General features: G+C 36.4%; 1 protein-coding gene across 10 annotated transcripts in view; it reads right to left on the bottom strand.

The window, feature by feature from the left end:
• The window catches only part of sik3 (SIK family kinase 3), a 249,474-nt gene that overhangs the window by 56,039 nt on the left and 171,279 nt on the right, over positions 1 to 22,156 (bottom strand). For 9 of the 10 annotated variants that reach the window (XM_069894969.1, XM_069894971.1, XM_069894972.1 and 6 more), the window contains 5 exons: positions 11,665 to 11,789; positions 9,964 to 10,087; positions 7,155 to 7,273; positions 4,778 to 4,888; positions 4,014 to 4,157 (listed from right to left, as the gene is read on the bottom strand). In XM_069894969.1, coding sequence (XP_069751070.1) covers positions 4,014 to 4,157; positions 4,778 to 4,888; positions 7,155 to 7,273; positions 9,964 to 10,087; positions 11,665 to 11,789 — 623 coding nt within the window. Of the gene's footprint in view, positions 1 to 4,013; positions 4,158 to 4,777; positions 4,889 to 7,154; positions 7,274 to 9,963; positions 10,088 to 11,664; positions 11,790 to 22,156 lie in introns of those variants that run through there. The other variant, XM_069894979.1, reaches the window with a different exon arrangement.

The following is a 22,156-nucleotide window of genomic DNA, read 5'->3' as shown; positions in this document are numbered from 1 at the left end:
TGCACAAGTAAGAGTCCTTAAATGAATCTCTGATTGAGTTTGTCATTGAGTGAGGAGTCTGATAGTAGTAAACCTGGTGATGCGACCCTTATGGCACCTATACCTCTTTCCTGATGACAGCAGCTGGAACAGAGCATGTGCTGGGTGGTGTGGGACTTTAATGATTGCTGCTGCTCTCCAATGGCAGCACTCCCTGTAGATGTATTCAATAGTGGGGAGGGTTTTGCCTGTGATGTCCTGGGTTGTGTCCACTACCTTCTGGAGGGCTTTAAGCTCAGGAGTATTGGTGCTTCCATACCAGACTATTATGCAGCTGGTCAACACACTTTCTACCACACCTCAGTAGAAATTTGCCAGGGTTTCAGATGTCATACCGAAAACTCCTGAGGAAGTAGAGGTGCTGACATGCTTTCTTCACAATGCCACTTGTGTGTTGGGTCCAGGAAAGATCCTCCGAGATAGTGACTTTCAAGTTAAATTTGCTAATCCTCTCCACCTCTGATCACCAATGATCACTGGATTGTAAACCTCTGGCTTTCCTTTCCTGAAGTCAACAATCAACTCCTTAGTTTTGATGACATTGAGTGCAAGGTTGTTGTTGGTGCATCATTCAGCCAAGTTTCCAATCTCCCTCCTGTACGCTGACTCATCCCCTTCCTTTATTCAACCCACTGACAGGTGATCTTCTAGTGTTTATGACCTCAATAAGATCATTTTTAAAATGTTTTTGCACCTAATCTTGTGGAAAGCATATACTTTTTAAAATGCAGAATGAATCAGAATATTGCTATTAAAATTAGTGAATTAAAATTGTTTAACAAAAGGGACAAAAGCTGCAGGGAAAAGGAAAGAATATTTTCTAGAATAAGTTGAAATAATTACTAGATACAAAGAGAACCTAATATTAACTGCTGAAGTTGGTAATGAGAAAATATTTTTCTGTTATTAGAAGAGGTAGTACAGAGAAAATAACTGAAATATTTATTAGCATTTTTCACAAGAATTCATTGAAGAATTATTCAAATTTCTGTTCATTTGTTAAAACCCTTAAGCTCCAGAAAATACGCAATTTGCCATATCCAAAGCAGAAGCCAATAAGATTCTTGGACAAAGCAGTTTTTGAGAAAAGAAAGGCAGAACTACAGTTGTTCAAAACATATTTTGAAACTGGAAGAGTTAAGGTACTAATCGGATTTTAGTATTCAACATCTCCAAGGATCTGTACTGGAACCTCTATGTTGATGCAATCACAAAGAAGGCTTACCAGCGGCTATACTTTGTGAGGTGTCTGAGGAGATTCAGTCTTTCACCAAAGACTTTTGTAAACTTCTACATGTGTACTGTAGAGAGCATTCTGGCTGGTTGCATTGCTGCTTGGTATAGAGGCACCAACTCTCAGGACAAGAATAAATTCTAGAAGGTCGCACTTCCACATTGGGTTGCAGCCTTTTTTACGTTGTTGGCTAGAAGAGCTATTTTAATTAAATGGGAAGATTCTACTTTGACTCAATGGTTCTCTCAAATTATGTCATATTTAAACTTAGAGAAAGTTAGGAGTCATACATTTGATACTTCTGTTAAACTTGAAGAGACTTGGAGACCTTTTATAAATTATTTCTACATGACTTAGTATAATTATTTTTCCTTCTGTACTATATTTAATTTTATTTCTTTTCTCTTTGTTGGTGAAGACCATACAATTAATTTTTATGAATTAATTCTCAGGATAGGCTGCCCAGTCTTCATTTTGTTACTCTTTCTTAGATTAGGTGGGGTTTTAGCAGATTATATATATTTTTTCCCTTCTTGATTATGTACTCCTATTCTCCTCATGTATTATTTACCTATATCATTAATAAAAAGATTGAAAAAGAATCAACTCCAGAGGTTGTTAACTCGGCCTACAATATCACAGGCACCAGACTTTACCCCATTGAGGCCGTGTCTTAAAAAAGCAGATCCTCAAACACCCCACCACCACCCTGGCCATGCCTTCTTCACTCTGCTAACATCAGGGGAAAAAAACAGGAACCTAAAGACTCAATGACACAAGGACAACTTCTTCCCTGTTGCCATCAGATTCCTGAACAATCAATGAACCAAAGACACTGCCTTACTTTTCAAGCACTATTATTTTTTATAGTAATGTTTTAAGATGGTTATAATATGAACGTTTGCACTGTGACGCTGCCACAAAACAATGGATTTCATGACTTGTTCATGACAATAAATTCTGATTTGATTTAAAACCCTTTTTATGCCCTTAAGTTGTTATATTCTTCTAACAAAGCACTCCATACATAATGGTAGCTCAGGCTGCAACCATCTGCTATTTTGTAAGAAGGATGTTTCATGGACAAAATTATTTACTTTGTTAAAGTCCCTCAGTATAAAAGAAAATGATGTCACATCAATACTTAACATCTTGGGAATGAAATTATAGGAATGACATGTGATCACTCACTTATACTTTTAACGACTCAAAATTAAGCTGCACAGCCAAACTTGAATCTAATGCTCCAAAAGTATCTCAAATGTCACTGATGAGAGTTGTGTCTCTATCTCTTTCCCTCTCTCTCTTTCTTTCGCTCTTTTAGAAAGCAGTTTCAAAAATCAGAAAGTCAGCACAGATACTAGAAATTATGAATAGAAACAGAAAATTTTGAAAAGTCTCAACAGATTAGGGTCTATGGAGAGGGGGGAAAAAAAGAGCCAATTTCTCAAGTTCAGAACCTTCCATCAGGTCAGATTCTGATGGAACATTATTAACACAAAATGTTAATTCAAGGATGAAGCCTTCTCTGCTGAGTATTTCTGGCTTTTTATGATTTTATTCTCGAATTGTTTATTGCTTTCTTTGACAGCATTGATTGCTGTTCAGTCATGTTTCTTGCCATAAAAAGCAGAATCACATAGTCTTCATACCATGACATAATAAGAGATTAAATAGATTGGTTAGGTCATAATTTGCTTTTCTAACTATTTATGTGCTTTTATTTCCCACTAAAATATTACATTTCATTCAGAATTGATATGTTATATCACATTTTCCTATATAATAACATTTATAAAGATTATGTATCTTAAGATGCCAGACATTAGGGAAAAATTCATCTGTGATCTGTCTGGACTCTGTACTACCAAGGTAGAAACATTCTGATCACAGCTTTACCATTTTAAGGAAGTCGCTCACAGGATTAGATTGCTCTCCAGATATGCTATTTCTCAAATCCCTTGGTATTCTTTGACAGAGTAGCGCCAATACACGTAATAGGCAAAATTAAAGCTTGAAAAATCGAACTAAATTCACAATTGTAATATTTACTTGAGTGGGAAATGTACCACTGTGAGCAAAAGTAATGATTATATTCAAAGCTGAACATGTTCTCCAGATTAAGACATTTATAAGATAAAATCAAAAGAATGAATTTCCACAGCTCTCCTTTTGAGTTGTAAGACTTGAAGAAACTTGCTCAAAAAGAATGAATGTAAGGAAGAACATCTATCTTTAAAATGCTTTAAAATAAACAATATTAAAAACTCTCATAATTAACCAATATAAGCACTGTTTAAATTTTTTCCTTAATTATCAGAATTCGCATGAAAGTATTTCTATGAAAACTTCTTGGCTTTCAAAACCATATTAATTTATTGAAGCTAAATTCACCACATCTGTTTTTTAATAAAATGCAGAATGAAAGTGAGCAAACAAACAGATGTGATGTACACCATGCATTTCTTTTTTCTGAATAGCAGATCAGTCCATTGTTTGAGAATGCATTCAAATGGTTCTATTAAAATGTATGATATTAGAATTATGAAAGTAAAATATGTGAAAGCAGATTCTTTGAATATCTTTGTGGCAGAGTTTAACAGATTTCTAAGTGAAAACCAGCCATCCTGGAACCATTCTATTGAATCTTCACTGCACTTCCTCATTAATTTTACCAAAGATGATCATGCAACATTTAGCAACATAAGCCACAAATCTATGGATCTTATTGGTACTTTACCTGGACACTTGCAGGAGACTGAAAGGGCATTGAGCGAGGAACACTTGGAGGTGCAGAGATGCGCAATGTCTTATGCCGTTTTAGCTTGTCACTCAGCAGACTGTAAATTGCACTAAAGTGATCATAGGCATCTGTCTTCAATGACTAGAAATAAAATTATAGCTCAAGTCAATCTGACTTGCAAAGAATCAGATTGGTAAACAATAACAATTTATTCTTACTTAAAGCTAGATCAATATCTTAATACCTGCAGCGTTCAGTGAGCTATTTTCTGATCATGATTCCAATGGTAATCTACAACTTGTAACCTAGACCTCCAATTTCCATTAAGCCCTTTTCTCTCTCTTTCTTTCATCCCTGTCTCTCTTCTTCCATCTCCTTTCTCCTATCAGAGAGTTAACTTTCCTAGTCCTCCCCCTTACTTCTCAACTTGTTTCTCTTCTACCCTCCCACCTGTATCCACTTACTCCCTCTCACCTGTGCTCTACCCCCTCTTACTTCTTTTTGTTTAGACATCTACCTGATTTTTAGTATGCCTGAGGAAGGGCTCAGGCCCAAAGATGTGGCTGCCTTTTACTTCCTAAGGATGAGGAGTTTCTCCAGCTCTTTTGTGTACTGCACTTGGAAACTAGTTGCTCTTGGCAATTCAAGTAGAAAATCAATGCCAATGTCAATAAATAGATAAAAGTTCAAAGTTTAATAAATGAATAACTACATGCACTTGGTACAATAGATAAACACAAAATAAAATATTGTCATGATACCTGTAGTGTGCGTTCTCTCTCCAAACCCAATTCCGTCATGTACACGAGTACCTGCTCATTCAGAGGCTCCGTCTTGATTTCTACTTTGACTTGCTTAGATTCTGTTATTAACTATGAAAAGTATTAACATAATTAAAGATAAATTGCCTTCAACTTTACAGTATTTTGCATTTTAACCACATTAACTGGAAATTTTATAGGCTTATTGAATGAATAAAAACAGTTAAATATGTTTTCATAAATAAAACAGTTAAAAGTAAAAAATAAGTGTGGATTCTTAAATTTAAATCATCGTCGTCGTGGCTAAGCCTCGAGGTCGAGGATGATAGATTTCGTTCCGTTGATCTATTTATGGGCTCTCAAGTGGCTTAGGAGTCCAATCTTGGCTTTGAAATATCTTCTGCATTCAGGACAAGTAGTTCCAGATGGCAGATCAGGCTTTGATTGTTGCTGCCTCTCTTTCCATTTACTTCTCTTTTCTTCTAGTTCTGCACATCTGTTGGCTTCAAGAGTTGCTGTTCCTTCTCAGATGGTAGTTTGCCAGAGTTTCCTGTCCTTGGCATTGGTTTCCCAATTATTGATGTTGATGTTACATTTTTTCATATTAGATTTTAAGAAGCCTTTGAATCTCTTCTGCTGTCCACCTCTTTTATACTTGCCTTAAGGTAGGAGTAGAATTTAAATCATCTGGATGCAGAATGGGAGGACCATTTCATGAGAGATGGTTATCATACTTTCCATCTCCTTAGGACTTACCAAGGCCCATGACAGTCAATTAAATACTTTTAGTACATTTATTTGTTGATATAAGCAAATGTGCACAGCAAGCAGGTGCATAACATGGACCGTGAGAGCACTGTGCAGTCCAATGCAGTGCTCCACATCAGAATTATTATTTCTAAAATCAGGAGAACACAAGAGATGCTGTTTCCTGGTCAACATTTATTTCCCAACCACCTCTAAAAGCTTGTAATTTTATTTGTCTATTGTCCCTTGCAATATATACAATGGTTGACCTTGAAGCATCTGGAACATCCTGAAGTTGTGAAATGTACTATGCAAGTGCAAATATTTCTATATTTAATTTGATTTTGGGGAGATTGGATAAAAGATTAATGTTGGTGAGACACTGGGAGAACTTTCATAATCTTCAATTCATGACCTTGATGGCAGAAGTAAACTTGGCATAGATTATGATGGAAACACATCCAACATGTTCTGTGCTATTCAGTGTGAGATTTGGCTTTACTTAAATGTTTGGATTTGAACTGATAGCATTCTTAGAGGAGAGGTACGAGCACCAAGCAAAACTGACATGATAAGGATTTTAATCGTTTCTATTTCTTTTTCTCACAACATAAGCACTCATTACTCATGCAGTGAATGTAGGGGGGAAAAAAACTTTTCATAACTGATGCTCTGTATTAAACTGCATACAATTCATAACTGGTATCAACACGAGCAGTAAAAAAGCATTTTCATTTTTATTCCCAGTTCTTCGGTGTCCTTTTCACAACCTTGATATTAATTGATTTTGGTGAAATCTGTCACCCATTTATCATTTATCATTATAACTATTCCTTGCCCAATTTTAACAGTATGTTTCCTTTTTAGTGTCAAAATTTCTGGGGTCAGCTGTCATGGTTGTAACATCATGGCTGCTATCAACGCAATCAATGTCTTCTAAATTCAACCTGGAGTTACTTAGTGAAAAATCATAGTGAAACACTGGCCACAGAATAGAAGCCATTGATGAAACACATGGTTCCATATCCATATCAAGTGATTTCATCACAAGATTTTGAATTTACTTTTTTCACTGATGTCCAAAGATTAATTTTTAAAACTGGAAATGAGATAAGCTGAGGAAGTCTGATATTCAATTCCATCTTCAAATGTAAAGAAACAATTCTATCTTCACCGATCCACTGTTTAGTTTGAAAAATGTTTTACATTTAGCCAGAGAAATCAAATTAGCTGTCCAGTTGCCATAAAATAGCATTTACGGTATGGGATCTGTGATCGTGTTTTCCTTTTCTTTTCAACAGTAGTTTTGTTTTTAAAAAGTGAATGTTTTCATAGTGGGATAGAGGAAGCCCAGGGACATCGTCAGTGTAGAGCTTGCACATTCTCTCTATGATCATATGGTTTTCACCAGGTGACCCTGCTGCCTTCCACATATCAAGACGAGGCAGATTGGGTAATTGACGACTCTACATTACCCTTTAGTGTAGATACGTGGAAAAACAATCAAAAGGGACTTGCTGAGCACTTTAGAGATAACAACTTACACAAAAAGAAGAGAGAGAACATAGAATTGATGAGAATTCCTTTGTTCAGTGCAGAGTACTGTACATAGGTATGGAATTATCCTTACCCGGTCAAATTCTGGATCAGGATCACCTATTTTCATCCATTTATGTCTGCAGATCTGTTCCACAGATAGGCGTTTGCTTGGGTCTAGCACAAGCATATGTCGAATTAAATGTTCACATTCTGAAAGGAAATAAATGCAATCAGCAAACAAGGTCAAATTCAAAATGATCAAAAATTTCATTGTATTATTACATTATAGTAAACATACAAAACTGCAGTAGCATTGTCAGATTTTCCTGTATCCTAAAACTGACATTATCAATTTCAATGTGGCCTTCTGTGCCGATGAGCTGCCAATCCTTGCCATCCTCAAAGTATCACAGAAGAGTGATCATTGCAGCCAATTCTTCAGGGACACACAATATAATTCTTTTAGATTTAGAGAGTATTGCTACTAAACAAGCGCATGCTAGTTAACTGGGGGTGGACTGGAAGACTGTTGTTGGAAACTCTGGGATCTAGGCAGACCAGTTAAAAAAAACCAAGAGATGTTATTTTCGCATGGAGCCACAAAAACTCTCCAAGCCCTCAGCCAGGTGCTCCTAGAAGGGGGTTGCCATGGACTTCTCAGTTAGATCTCTGAATGCTTGCTTATCTGGGCAGTTGGAAAAGCAGGCGTCTGGTTGAGCTCCTTAATCAGTGATGAAAACAAACTGCGATATGTAGAGTTCAACAGCAACACCCTGGAATATTTCCAAGGTTACGACGATGAGTGAAATCATGATCCTAACCTCTTGGGAAAGGCATTTCAGAGATGCACTTGAGATTGTAATTGAGGACACAAGAGATCAGGGGTCTTAATGAGAACTGCAGTTAGAGTGCTATTCTTTTAAACAGCAGCTTCACGGAAATAGCATTCGCAAAACATGACTGTTCTGTGAGTGGGTAAAAACAGTCCTTGTTCAGATCAGTGAAATTGAGAAAATTGAATATTGTATTTCTCTTGACATCATTTGGGGGATTTTTAACCACACAAGAAATGTATTTGGAAGAACACAAATCGCTGTAGGAAAATAAGACGAGAAATTTCACAGCATATGGCAAGATACTCAAATGTCCACAAAATTACATTACACCATAGTAGGTAATTTTCAACAGCTAGGTATTAAACTTGTTTTTGAATTACGTCAATTAATTTCTGGTCCAAATACACTAACTCCAGAGCAAAGTTCACTTGCACGCTATTAATCAAGTTAAATGAAAATAGATTACAATATGGCATAAGTGGATAAATTCCAGCTATGATATTTCGACTTGGGAAATTTGGCAGCTAATTATTGATTTGCCTCAGTGTTACTCTGTATGAAACAGGCTAGAACCTTGTGCAGATAAGATGAACCGTGCAAACTTGAGAAGATTCACCAATTTATAATACAGTCAAGCTTCAGATTTTTCTGTAAACATTATCCATTAAGCATCAAACGTAAATCAGCAGCAAAATAACTTCAGGTTAGCTGAACTAACGCCACGTATCAGTATCATCAAGGAATTAAACATGCTAAATTCAATCAAAGTTAATTTAATGTTTCTCCAAATTACTACATGGTACAGCAAATTGAAATTATTTTCAAGATCATCTCAAAATTGTCTATCATAATCCCCAGTATTTTTTTCAGGAAGCAAACCTTTTGAGAAAATTTATGGTCCAATGTAATTGTCTGTGTTCTTTTAGATCTCAACTGCATTATTTCTAAAACACTAACTAGGTCTATTATTCTCCTCTGTCTATACTTAAATTAAAAATGTATTTGAAGTTGGAATCAAATTATACTGAAAGCTTTTCTTAAAAATAAAAATGTTTAGTTTTTTTTTAATTTGTATACTTTGTTTTAAATTTGCTTATCTCAATTTTAATAGTTTAATAAGTTCCTTAAAGTCAGTAACAGTAACCTGTAAAATGATGCTGACAAACCTTAGTTGGAAAAATTAGGCATGGGATTTTGCTGTCAAAGCATTTAGGGTAATGTTGAGGAACTGGGCTTCCTCATGCACAGCCAGAGGCAGCACTGCAGTTCAAACTACGATGCCAGGATTAGTCCAGGATACTCTTGGCCAGCAAGATAAACCTCTACATTTTGATGCAGTAAGCATAAGCATGTGAAGGGTACAGGGGGCAATTCTGAGAAAATGATCAGGACAGCAGGATTATACAGTAATATTTCCTGCCCTGACAGTTAAGAATACCATCTCCAAAAATGCTAACAAGAGTAAAGAAATTATTTAAACATTTATCTATGGATGTCTCCTTTTGAAATATCATATATCAGTGATTAAACTAATTTTCCAGATTTTTACCCTTCTTCGTCAAAACAATTAGCTTCACATTAAGATTCTTAGGAAAATGTTAAAAACACTGAAAATTACCTTTAAAAAAATCAAAACTACTCTCAACATTTTCTAAAGCATACAGACACCAATTTAGTTACTTAAATGTTAATATTTCAATCAAAAGTAAAGTATTAGTGATATTCCATCTTTTTAAAATGTAAAAGTTGTCAAATCATGGGAACCTATATTTATTTCTTACATGTAAAAACTATAAAAGGATTTAGTTTAAAAATCCACACAGGAATTAAAATATGCTGCTAGTTGCTTATTACAACTTGAATACCTTAAAATGCCAAGGATGCTTTTAAACATTACATTAATAACATATTAAAATCAAGAATTTATGAATCATTTATATTCTCATGACTAAATTCACCCTTTAAAATTTACATCTCAAAATTTCATCAATATCTCAATAGAACCTTCCTCCCACCCCCCACTTGCCCTTCTATTGCTTGATTAGTTCAAGCAACTGTTCTTACCTGTGGACATAAAGAATGGAATTCGAAATTTGCCACTTAGTACCCTGGCCCGCAAGTTTTGCAGTGTGTTGCCATCAAATGGTAAGGCCCCACACACCAGTACATATAACACCACCCCTAAACTCTGAAAGAAAATGTATATATATTACCATAACTGATACTTTGCATTTAACTTTCTTTCTCCTCAGCTAATATCTGGTGTGAACATGCAAAAAAAAATTGCAGTCTCCAAAGTAGTTTACACAAACATTCCCATCTGCTGACAGGTGAAATTAGTTACATGCTCCGCATCTTTCAAACATAAAACATTAAGAATAAGAAATTGTGGAAGTTATTTGTTCAGGTATAAAACTGATAGTTTCATATATCAAGTATTCCACACCCAGATTTGGGCAAAACTTTTGGCATATATTCAAATTAAATTGCATCACCTACAATTTAATATTCTTACCTTCTTTCATGAAATATAGAAGTTGTTTTATTTAACCTCATGGCAAATATGAAAAAGACAGTACCAAGGATTAAGTGGAGAAACGTTTCTGAATGGAATGTGCAGGAACACAGCAAATCACTTCAAAATTGATACCACCACCGATGAGAATCACCTGGATTCATTAGCATTAGTGGGAAAAACTTTGCTCCTTGATTAATTATGAAAACAAAATTACCTTTGTTTAAATCAGTGTTTCTTAAACATTTTTGGACTGCCTCCCCCTTGTCTCCCAGGCCACATCCCGAGCGCACCCCACCCCCCAACCCCACACATACACACATCACTTTCTTGGTATTAGGTCTACTGCAGATTTAAAACAACAATTAATCTAACACTATAAACATGAATATATATTTTACAAGCATTTCTGCTGAAGAATGGGTAAAACATTAAGGCATCCAGAGAGTTTGTGGAACTCGATGGAGATTGGGACAAGTTCAGGCAAATTTTGGCAGAGACACCAGGGTATTCCAATGCTCTGCAGTCGACAGGTCAGCATGGAGTGGGTTTGGTGGGTCAGCGAGGGTGGGTTTGCCAAATTTTCGGGGGTTTAGCAGAGGTGAGAAACACAAAATGAGTGGCTAAGATGCAAGGGTGAGGTTGTGGAAAGGTTTCTCCTTTCCATCTGCTTCTCCCAGGTATAAATGGGCTCGTTTACTCCTCCAGTTCCCACCGCTTTTGGCTGTGATGATGGGAAGACCAAGCAAGGAGTAGGCAGACAGAGAGAGGTACTTGCCATGCCTGAGTATCCCAGGGCTGAAGAAGTTAGCGATCCCGGAGAAGGGGGCACCAAAGTGGAAAAGGCAATCAGGAGTAAGAGAAAATGGCAGTGCAGCAGCAAGGCAGCAGAGGGCCCAATGGTGACCAAGCGCATCCTGTCGGCAGCGGCAGCAGCCATGGAGCGGCACATCCTCTCGCTGGCTGCCCTCAAGAAGGCGCTGGCGGCCAAGGACTATGATGTAGTGCGCCCCCTTTTTCCACACTGCCCTCTTAGATCTTTCCACCGCCCCCAGGGGGTGGCACCACCCACTTTGGGAATGACTGGTTTAAATTATCCAAACATAATATGAAGAGCTAATGATTGAAAAAAAAAAGCACAAACAATTTATAGATTTTACACTAGTTTGGATAAAATTAGGTCAAAGAGCAAATTAAAATATGTCAAACACAGAATGTAGCAGAACTAAAACTAGTCATTTAAAACTTACCCAAATATCTACTTTGGGGCCATCATATTCTTTTCCTTCAAACAGTTCAGGAGCTGCATATGGTGGACTCCCACACCATGTTTTCAGCAACTGTCCTGGTGTAAAGATGTTACTGAACCCAAAGTCTGAAACACAAATTAATTTTGTTTAGTGCATCTAAGTAATAGATCACTAGGGTCTCCCTCCTCTGCACCACCCCCACCCAACATCAATTGATGTATTCCACCTGGATCGTTGTCTGAAGAGGGCTCTCAAAATCATTAAGGGGCCCCTACCATTCTGCACACAGCATCCTCCAGCAACTCCCATCAGGTAAGAGATACAGAGGTATCTGAGTCAAAACCCACCCGGCTGAGGAAAAACTTGTTTTTTATGTATATATATATATATATATATGTGTATATATACACATACAAATTATATATATAAAATATATGTACTGTTTATGAATTATTTGTCTGTATGTGCTATGTATATATGTATGTGAAATTGCATGTTTTTGCACTGAGGACCAAAGGATGATGCTTTGTCTAGTTATACAATTGGACGAAAATGAACTTATTGTGTTTACAACACATTTTCTTAGATAATAATGCCATTCATGAAAAGCACATATTTTTAATGTTCATTCCTGGTATTTTGTAAGAATGCAGTTTCTTTAATTATATTTTGGGATTTTATGCTTGCTGGTACACGTCTTCTATTCTTCACTAATTATATTTGAGAAGGAAAAGATGAATCCATTTCTTGAACTCAAAGTCCCTCTGATAATATTATTCACAGCGTAAGCTACAGATCGAGACCTAGCAATATCTTTCAAACTGAGGTTAGTGCAGAACTTCTGGAGGGATATGGAAGTGGTGTTAAGTCCCACAGAATCAGAATTTATTGTAATGAAGATACCACAAAATTCATTGTTTTGCAGCAGCGTCACAGGGCAGATATTTCTATAAAGCACGTTTCAAAATAAATAAAATAGTGCAAGAAAAAGGAAGAGACAAAGTAATGTTGTATCTGTGGTTCATTGTTCATTCAGAAATCTGATGGCAGAAGGGAAGAAGCTGTCCTTGTACTGCTGAGTGCTCATCTTAAGAATCCTGTACCTTTTTCCTAATGGTAGCAGAATGAAGAGGGCATGGCCTGGGTGGTGAGGGTTCTTGAGGACAGAGGCTGCTTTCTTAAAACACCGCCTTGGTGGTGTGAAGACTGGTGCCTGTGATGTCGCAGGCCAACTTAACAACCCTCTTGAGATTTTTTCTGTCCTGAGCTTTACCAGAAAGTAATGCAACCACCGTACACCTGAGTACGTTTTCTTGAGCCTTTGGTGACCTATGGAATCTCCTCACGCTCCTCATAAAGTATAGCCATTGGCCAGCTTCCTTTGTGATTGCATCAACATAGCGGCTACAGGACAGATCCTCAAAGATCTGGAATTTGAAGTTCTTGACCCTCTATTCTGCTGACCTCTCAATGAGGACTGGTTCGTGTTTCCTGATTTCCTTCTGAAGTCCACAATCATCATCTTGTTTTTTTTTAAGCATTGAGTGCAAGGTCATTGTTGTGGAACTACTCAACCAACTGATCTACCTCACTCCTGTACACTTCCTCATTGCCGTCTGTGATTCTGCCAACAACTGTGATGTCATCAGCATATTTTCAGGTATCATTTGAATTGTGGCTGGCTACAGTTATGGGTGTACAGTGGGTAGAACAGTGGGCTAAGCACACATCCTTGAGGTGCGTCTGTGTTGACGCACTGATGGCATAGGGAATACTTAAAGTGGGATGTGAGTGGAAAGTAAAAGTTTAGGAACCACTGGTTTAGTGGGATAACATAACTTTTTCTCCATAATAATTGTGGGTTGGTCATTTTTACAAGTGTGGTCATCTTCAAAAGATACATTGATGTGGAAAAAGAGAAGGAAGGCATTGTTAAGTATATTTATCTCTCATATTAATTTGATCATTATCTGCCAGAGAATCAGTTCATAAATATGTCTTTAAGGACTCAACCAACCCAGTCAGTGGTGGCAATTGCCACCAAAATCCCTTATTCAGAGAACATTTTGTGCCCTGTTACTTTCATTGTTTTTCCAAGTTTTTTTTTTGACATGGAGTTCTGATTCATCAGATGAGGGAAGACAGATTCAGATTTAATATTCATTGTCAGAGTACATACATGACAGCACATACAACCCTGAGATTCTTTTTCCTACAGGAGAGGCAGAATTACCACTCATTGGAGAGTGGCAATCAGAAAGAAACCAATTATTCTGGTTTACAAAAGCTGATGAAAACAGATGAAATTGATATGAGCTAAACCAACAAGGTTTGACAATTAGCAAAATGTGCTTAATTATATTATAAGCAGTGATATGCCTGGAACAGAACATCTATTTCAGTGAACATTCTTGGTTATCACTGATCAAATCAAAACAATTAAATGGACAAAAACATGGAAGCTGTGCTGTTTTTTATTTTAACTAACAAATTAATGGTAGGGTTGCATTTCAATTGTGATAAAATATAATGTATTAAACAGTGAAATTTGAAAAAAATTAAAAAGCTGATAAAAAATACATTAGCAGTGGAAATATCATGGCTTAGAAACAGTTGTATGACTGAAAATATGTGCTAAAATAGCAATGCACAGGGTTCCTCAATTTTATTATGAGGATCTCTGAGGAAACAGGCAGAAAGGCTTCTACTCCACAAACTCCCATCGTAATAGATTGGTAAAGATTAAGTGGGAATGAATTGAGGGCAGGGAGTTGAAGTTGGGGATGGGAAGTACAGAGGAGAATCAAATATCTTGGAAGGTGGGGAAAGGTTAAAAAGATTCTGAAATCTGCAGCTGTTGTGATTATAATGCAATACACAAAGATCCTGGGACATTGATCTCACTGTAGAGATGGTCAGATGAGGGGAAAGAAAAATAATATACACTGGAAGGCTTGAATAAGAAGATAATTGATGGCTGATGGGGCAATAGTGTCAAAGGAGCTGAATAGATTATCTGGTCTGCTGCGGCCAAGAATATTGGCAACACAGGTTGGTTGGGGGGTGGGGTGGGGTGGGCAGTGTTATGGTAAGTCATCACTAAGAAAACAAATGTTAACTATCTGGAAGGAATGGGTGGCCAGCCCTTAATCAGCATCTGTTGTAGAAAGTGGCAGGTCTCATCAGCCCAGTACAATTTCTTGCTATAGATTCTCTTTGATATCAATGTGATGCCTTACAGCATCTGTGCATATAGTATTGTTTGTGCAAATTACCTGCACCTAATTTCCAGTGTGTGCTATTTGTGCACAAAGTATACAATCACTTTCTAAAAATATTTTATCATACAAAACCCATACACTACGACAGAATTTCTAGGCCTTTGTTCTGTATCAATGTTCTCTTTTTAGATTTATCTTATTGAGTGGAATGCATTAGAAATAGAATCTTTGGATTTTGTAGAAGAAAATAATAACCATAATTGTTCATTAATTATTAATAGGACATTTAAAGAGCAAATTGTTAGTAGGTAGTTAATCGGCTAAAGCAGCAGGTGAGGTCTTCTCTTTATGTGCTCTTTTGAATTAGGAAAGCGGTCTTCATGTTTGATTTAAACCCAAAATTTCTCTAAGAAGGGTACTATCCTTTCCTCTGCTCCATCGTCAAGTCTAAAACTGTTCAGAATGCCTCCCATGGAAATTGGTGATCTCAATGCAATTACATTTATTTGCAGAATTGGTTTCAATAAGCATCCTGAAATTATGGAAATATGCAGTTATCTTGTAGCAAATCATTGGATAGTTCACAGCAACAATGTTACAAGGAATTCTCTTTAAAAAAAATTACTTTAAAAATTCACTTTAAATGAAAAAATTATTCATTTGCAGAATATTCTTATTTTGTAATTATGGCAGAAAAAAAGAGAAACAAAACAATATCACATGGTCAGAACATCAATGTAATTAACATTAAAATATGAATTTTGTTTTCAAATTTGACCCAGTTTAGAGTGCCACCATTCTTTGCCAAAATCAGGTATTTTCAGTCATTTAAACACTTCAGACGAAAGCATCAACTTTTTTGTTTCTGTGTTAAAGTCCAGCTCTGCATTTTTAAAGGCATCCCTTACTCTCTGTGCTTTACTTTTTTCCCCCCAATCTGTGACTGTTCTATCATATACCAAAAAATGTGATTAGTCAGGAGATTATGCACACCACAAGAATAATGGAATATTATTTTTGGATTTCGTTCTTCCTTTCACTAACTGAATTCATTGTTTAGCCAAATTCAGGTAGAACTTTTACTTCACAGCTCAGCAACCAGGTTTAATCCAGACCTCCAATGCCATTGACCTACTGATTGTATAGAATTTCCTTGAAGGAAGGGGAATTCCAGTTTCCTCTCACATGCCAAAGTAGTGCTGATTGGTAGGTTGATTGGCTCCCGTATTTTACCCCTGAAATAGGTGAGTGGCAGAGTGGTTTGGGTTATTCAGCATTTTGAGGTACGGATGAATATGACATAAGTGAAGGAATGTGATTGTGACAAATGCTTGATAGCTGACACGGACAGGATGAGCAAAATGGACTTGTTCTATTGTTGTAAAGAAATAAGAAACAAAAATGAAAAATGCACAATTGAAAATCACATTCTTAAATCAAAATTAGTCATATTATAAAATGTTGTCAACAGAGGTTTTTTTCAGTGAATAAAAAAAATCAATTATAATCTTTTAATTAAGACTGGGATTTTTGTTAGTTATTCTGAGAGAAAAAAACAAAATTTCAAGCTGTAATTAAAAGATAACAAAAATAGAAATGACAGAAAAGTAGAACAAAATACAAAAACCTCTAAAAGACATCTGGCCAGATTTTGAAGGCAAAAGAAAAATCACAAATCAGTTTTTGTTTTATTTTATTAGTAAAGACCAACAAGTTTTTTCTTCTTAAAACGTCACATTTTTTTCTCATATAACATTGAAAATCATTAAAATATAACTTTCTCAAAAACACTTCAAAAGCACAACATCTAACATGCAGTGCTTTTATTTATTTCAAGGAATCATAATTCTGGGCATGTGGAAAGAATTTAAATGTATGCTAAACAAATCAAATATAAAACAATATTCCTTTCAAGTGAAGAGAAAGATGAAATATTAGATTAATTATGTTTGAATTGTGGGGAGAATTGTACTAGCAATTGAACACGTTAAAATAAACAACAAATACAGGTTCTTGGCAGTAAGTTAAAAGAAAGCTTTGATCAATGTATAGATATTATTAGCAAATTTGTAGGTAACTTAAGTAAAACATTTTTTCAGTTGCTACTCATCTTTTACATTCTAATTAGAGTATACAAATGTACAGTATGAATTAACTCCATTTAGGGGGAAATAGATTCACTTTAATTGGCACATAATACCAAATACTGAAAAGTGACATACGTACAAGGCTCTTAGATTTGAAAAGGGTTTAGGAAGTGAAATTGTCAGGAAAGGGATGAGTTTTGAAGATCGGGATTCACCGGAGAAAGATGTTAAATAAAGAATTCAGTGAGGTAATGGTTAAAATGCAGTGAATTTGTGGAAGTAATGTAAAGGCCAAGAGATTAAGGAGCTGGCAATAGCAATCATGCTCCCTACAATGCAGATTCAAAGAAAAAGCCTAGCAGATGAAGAACCCTCTGAGTCATCTGTTCACTTGTCCTTCGACTGGAGAGGGAATAAAAAGGGGATTTGGATGTGACTGCCAATCCAATCGAAGAAGTGGCGTCATATCAGAATCTTACTGCCTCATAGTATTGAGTAACTAAAATTAACAGTTGTTTTTCAGGGGTTGTAGGTTAATCGGATGAAATTGGAAGGCATGGGTTTTAATGGCTGCAACTGGCTTCTACCATGTGCAAATTTAAAAAAAGAATTTGTTTTTGTTTCTTTTGAATTTTGTATTTATTTATTCCCACATAATTTTTCAAAAACCAAATTTTATTCCTTGCCTTCAATTTTCCAAAGGATTTGAGCATTGCACAAGGACAAAATTCCATTACTCAAACAATCCTAACAAGATTAATTTTCCCCAATCAAAATTTGCAAAAGAAAAAGCAGAAAGACTGCAAGGAGTAAGCTCTGACTACGACACAAGCCACCTGGCCAAAGTCAAAACTTGGGGATTGTTCTGATTAATGCCAGGCAACACACCAATGGCATCATGAAAAAGCCTCTACCTCCTCAGGAGTTTGCGGAGGAGCTAGTGGAGTTGTTCAAGTGAACCGGTACAGACTTGAAGGGCCGACATGGCCTGTTTCCGTGCTGTAAACGGTGCTGTAAATGGTTATATAAGAGGGTCACCTGTAATGTGCTTTAACTCCTATTTTCACAGTTGACGAATAATTAAACTGACAGAAACTGTTGCTCTTGCATGCATGCAAGCTGACAAATCTGTCTCATCTGTGACCGTTTAGCAGAATTTTCCAAGTGAATTTACACTGTGCTCTAAGCACGTGTTGCATGTGAGCTCTTAAGGTTTAAAGCTAATTAGCTGAACAGCCTACACAATCCTTTGAGAGCTACAGGACACAGCCTGCATAAAAATTAAATTTTATCAGCAATATAGTAAGTACACAGGAATACAACTGTGAAAAAAAATCAGGTCCATTCCTGCAATGCTCAAGACAATCAATTCTAACGTAAGCTACCAAGGGGAGGAAAATTAAAATGAAATAATACACCTTTGACCACCAGTTACTCACCAACACATATACTTATGTCCTTGTCCACAAAATAATCTGCACACATTTTCCCAATTCTATTTCATTAACTAGTATTACAGATTTAAAATAAAATCTGGTCAACTGCAATTAATTTAAAACTACAAAAGAACTTTCAGTTAATCTATAAGTCAGAGATTAAATGTTTATAACCAGTTGTGTTCTTTGTGGTAAAACATTTTCCTTTATTTTACCAATTTTATGGGAAAATCCATCCGAGCAAATCCTACAATTTATTGCTCCAAAGAAAATTTGCTTAGTTCAGAGGATCTGCTGCAGAAACAGACTAATCTTTTTACATAGAGAAGCTGCCTTATTGCCCAACACATGATCTATGTGAAAGGGAAATCTGAAAGGCAGATGTCCTTTTACATAGGGATCTGGCTTCCCAGGGCAAAAGGTCAGCAGGGGAGCCCTCTGCTGAGGTATAGAACATACGCACAGGGAAGTGAATGGACCTGCCGAAAATAAGGAGGCACTGATAACCAAAGGCTGGCATGTAGCTTGAGATTCAGTCTAACTGCCCATCTAAACAACTTCCGACATCTGGAAACATCTGTACTAACGAGTTTTTGGATGTGACCTCCTCCCCCAGAAAACAAAACCCTCACTAGCAGTGAGGACACCATAGTCTAACATATTGTGCAATATGCGATCACATTACTGGGAAGGCTCCGTTAATGAAACCAGATTAGGGTGATATCCCGTCTGTATTTTTTTTTTAATCTTCATTGCTGTTCACCCCTTCCTTACTGCCCTCTCATCTTGAATATTCCCCAAATGATCTTTTCGCTCTTACGACGAGTGTGCTAATAATCTGTTCACATGATTCCCAACTTTAAGCCTTACGTGCTGATGGAGAATTTGCTTTCGCGAGCCAAAATCGGCACTGAGACAGACCTGACCAATGGTTTCTTCCTTGGGTTTAAGTAAATTTGTTTTTAAATAAAACAGACAAATTTACAAAGGTTCAACCCAATGTTATGCAAGCTTAGATAAGGGAGTGAATGTCATCCCAAAGCACTTCAATACTCATGAAATTATTACAGGGGAACAGCTATTGTTACTTCCCAAACTGTCATTGGAAGATACAAATCCAAGAGCCAATAAATGGACAGTGTCCAAGCAGTGCACTGTGATTACTGTGAATATCCCATTGTCTCCACGGATAGATGACTTAGCAGGGTTCGGATGGTGATACAGAAAGTAAGTGCTTAGGTGGCAGGGTAAATTGCAACCAGAGCCCACTTCTCACATCATCCCTGCATCAGGACCAGACCATTTGCTGGGTGTCAGGTATGTAATTGTCAAGAGCAGTGTGACTGAATACCCGGGCCAGGATCTACAAAAGGCAAACGAAGTGTGAGAGCAATGATCGCACAGACCAGTCAGTAGACCCTGCCATTTGTTATAATGCTCAAAGATCAAAACGAGAGCCGCAATGCCTTGAAATCATCCACTCAGATTTAATAGGCTAGCAATTTTATATTCTATTCATTGAGGTTCAGAAAAACAAATTATGGAAGGCATCTGGGTGCGCGAACTGCATACCTCATTGCAATCTTAAGAGAAAAAACCCTTTTAAAATTTGCATGATTTGGTCGCAGGCTGACGGCGTCATCGTGACGTCATCAGCCATTCGAATGGGCTTCAGCACACGTCCACTTAAGCAGGAGGTGGTGCAACTTCATTCCACCTTTGGCGGAGGAAACCGGAGGGAATTGGACTCATGAATCAGCCTTTTCTGGAGTAGGAGAAGTGTATAAAATCCAGAGATAACCAGTCTTGAAGGCTCTAAGTAAAAGGAGGATTGTGAGCAAATAACAAGCCTAAAATGTGGCCTAAGAGAGATTAGATGCCCCAGGAGATGCTGAGATGGAGGTCAGAAATTCTACAAGCTGGAACAGCAAGAATTTTGGTACATTCTCTATGTACATTGTTTATGACAATATACTCATATCACTCGGTCAGACAATGCAGCCCATTGTTTTAATAATAAGTACCTTGCTTTAATAAAATGTCCTTTATAGATTACAGAAACAGATATCATCTAAAGACTTTATGTGAAACAACATGGAACACTTTTTAAAAAAATATTTACTTTTCTACAGTCTAGCTAATCAAAACTTTAGAGTTGTTAAATTTTCAATCTAAATTCATTATTGTCATTGTTCGTTGGAGTTACTGGGACACAATGTCCTCCAAAGGACCCATAAATTAATTATTGTAAAAGGATTAAATGAAATAAAATACATGTAGCAATTAATTATTTTAAACAAAATACAATTCGAATGTAAATTAAATGGAATACACAGAAGCAGAAATTTCCAATTATTATTATCCTTAACAATATTTTATCAAATAACAGGGAAACAAGGATATAAAATGTAAAGACCATGTCCAATTTCTTAAGTACTGTTTAACAACAGTTATAAACAATGTTAAAACCCAAGTTTGGGGTTACTCAGAAAAATTAGGATGTGCCTTGAATGGTTTAAAATATTTTGACTCATAACCTATTCCATCATGGATATGCACCTAATGGTTTATCACCATATACAGCACAGAACAGGCCAGTTTGGCCCTACTAGTCCACGCCAGAACAAATCCCCACCCTCCTAGTCCCACTGACCAGCACCTGGTCCATACTCCTCCAATCCTCTCCCCTCCATGTCATTATCCAGTCTTTCCTTAAATGTAAATAAAGAGAAATTAAATGCATGTTTAAATCATTAAAAAAAATTAAGTGCTCAAAATAATTACACTGAACAATCCATACGAGAAACTCAAGAAGCACCAACAGGAAAGATGAAAGTTGAGTAGTTTATAGCTATAATTATGTTTACATTCCTGAGTTCATTTCCCTAAATATATTGTGAAATACCCACGGGTCCAATGTTTATTCAGTGTGGACTAGTGATTCAATACAAACGCTAATAACCTATATATTTGTGATGCTCAGTTTTTCAATTTTTTATATTTTATCAAAGCCACATAAATTTTGAGCAGAAAAATTAAAATTGGCAGAAAGCAAGCGACATTTTCACCAGACACATCTAAACATGAGGAAAAGAGAAAAGGAAATACAAAATTCTGATGATGGGCATTACAGCTGAAATTATGGAATGTTTTGACGTTTATTGAAAATAAAATTCTCTGTAAACTACAACTACTTTTCAAACAGGAGGGATGTTATCAAATTTCTTTTTACTTTCTCCAATGAAAGTAACTACTCATTACTGGAGATATTTTGTTAGGAACACATTTCAACATCTCCTGAGCCTAATACACTAGCTTGAAATTAAAATGCATATAGGTTTTTTGGCAACATTTTTCATGAATAATAAAGCATATTGGTCTTTGAAGAGAAATGTGACAAGGAATAGACGCTATTTATTATTCAGAAAAGTTCTCTCGTATCAGACAACTTTTTTTTTAAAGTTCAAAATGCATTCTAACAACCATCCATAATGCAACTATCAAAGAGTAAAACTGATCCAGGTGTTGTCCAATTTCAATGTTTTTTACTTCAACCATGGAGTCTTCAGATTTTCGTGATTTAGGTTATACTAATTTTCATGCAGCCCACTGCTATTTGCATAATCCTGTCAGTAGAATTTACACTTTTTCCTTCAGATATGCATGCCTTCAGTCACACAAGAAAGACTGAATGGAACAGGGGGCAGAGGTTATTCTGTGGATTGGACACTGACTGTTGATTCAGTTT

The sequence above is a fragment of the Narcine bancroftii genome, chromosome 8, assembly GCF_036971445.1.
Source record: "Narcine bancroftii isolate sNarBan1 chromosome 8, sNarBan1.hap1, whole genome shotgun sequence".
Taxonomy (NCBI): domain Eukaryota; kingdom Metazoa; phylum Chordata; class Chondrichthyes; order Torpediniformes; family Narcinidae; genus Narcine; species Narcine bancroftii.
Note: the sequence above shows the minus strand (reverse complement) of the source record. Positions and strands in the feature narration are given on the sequence as shown.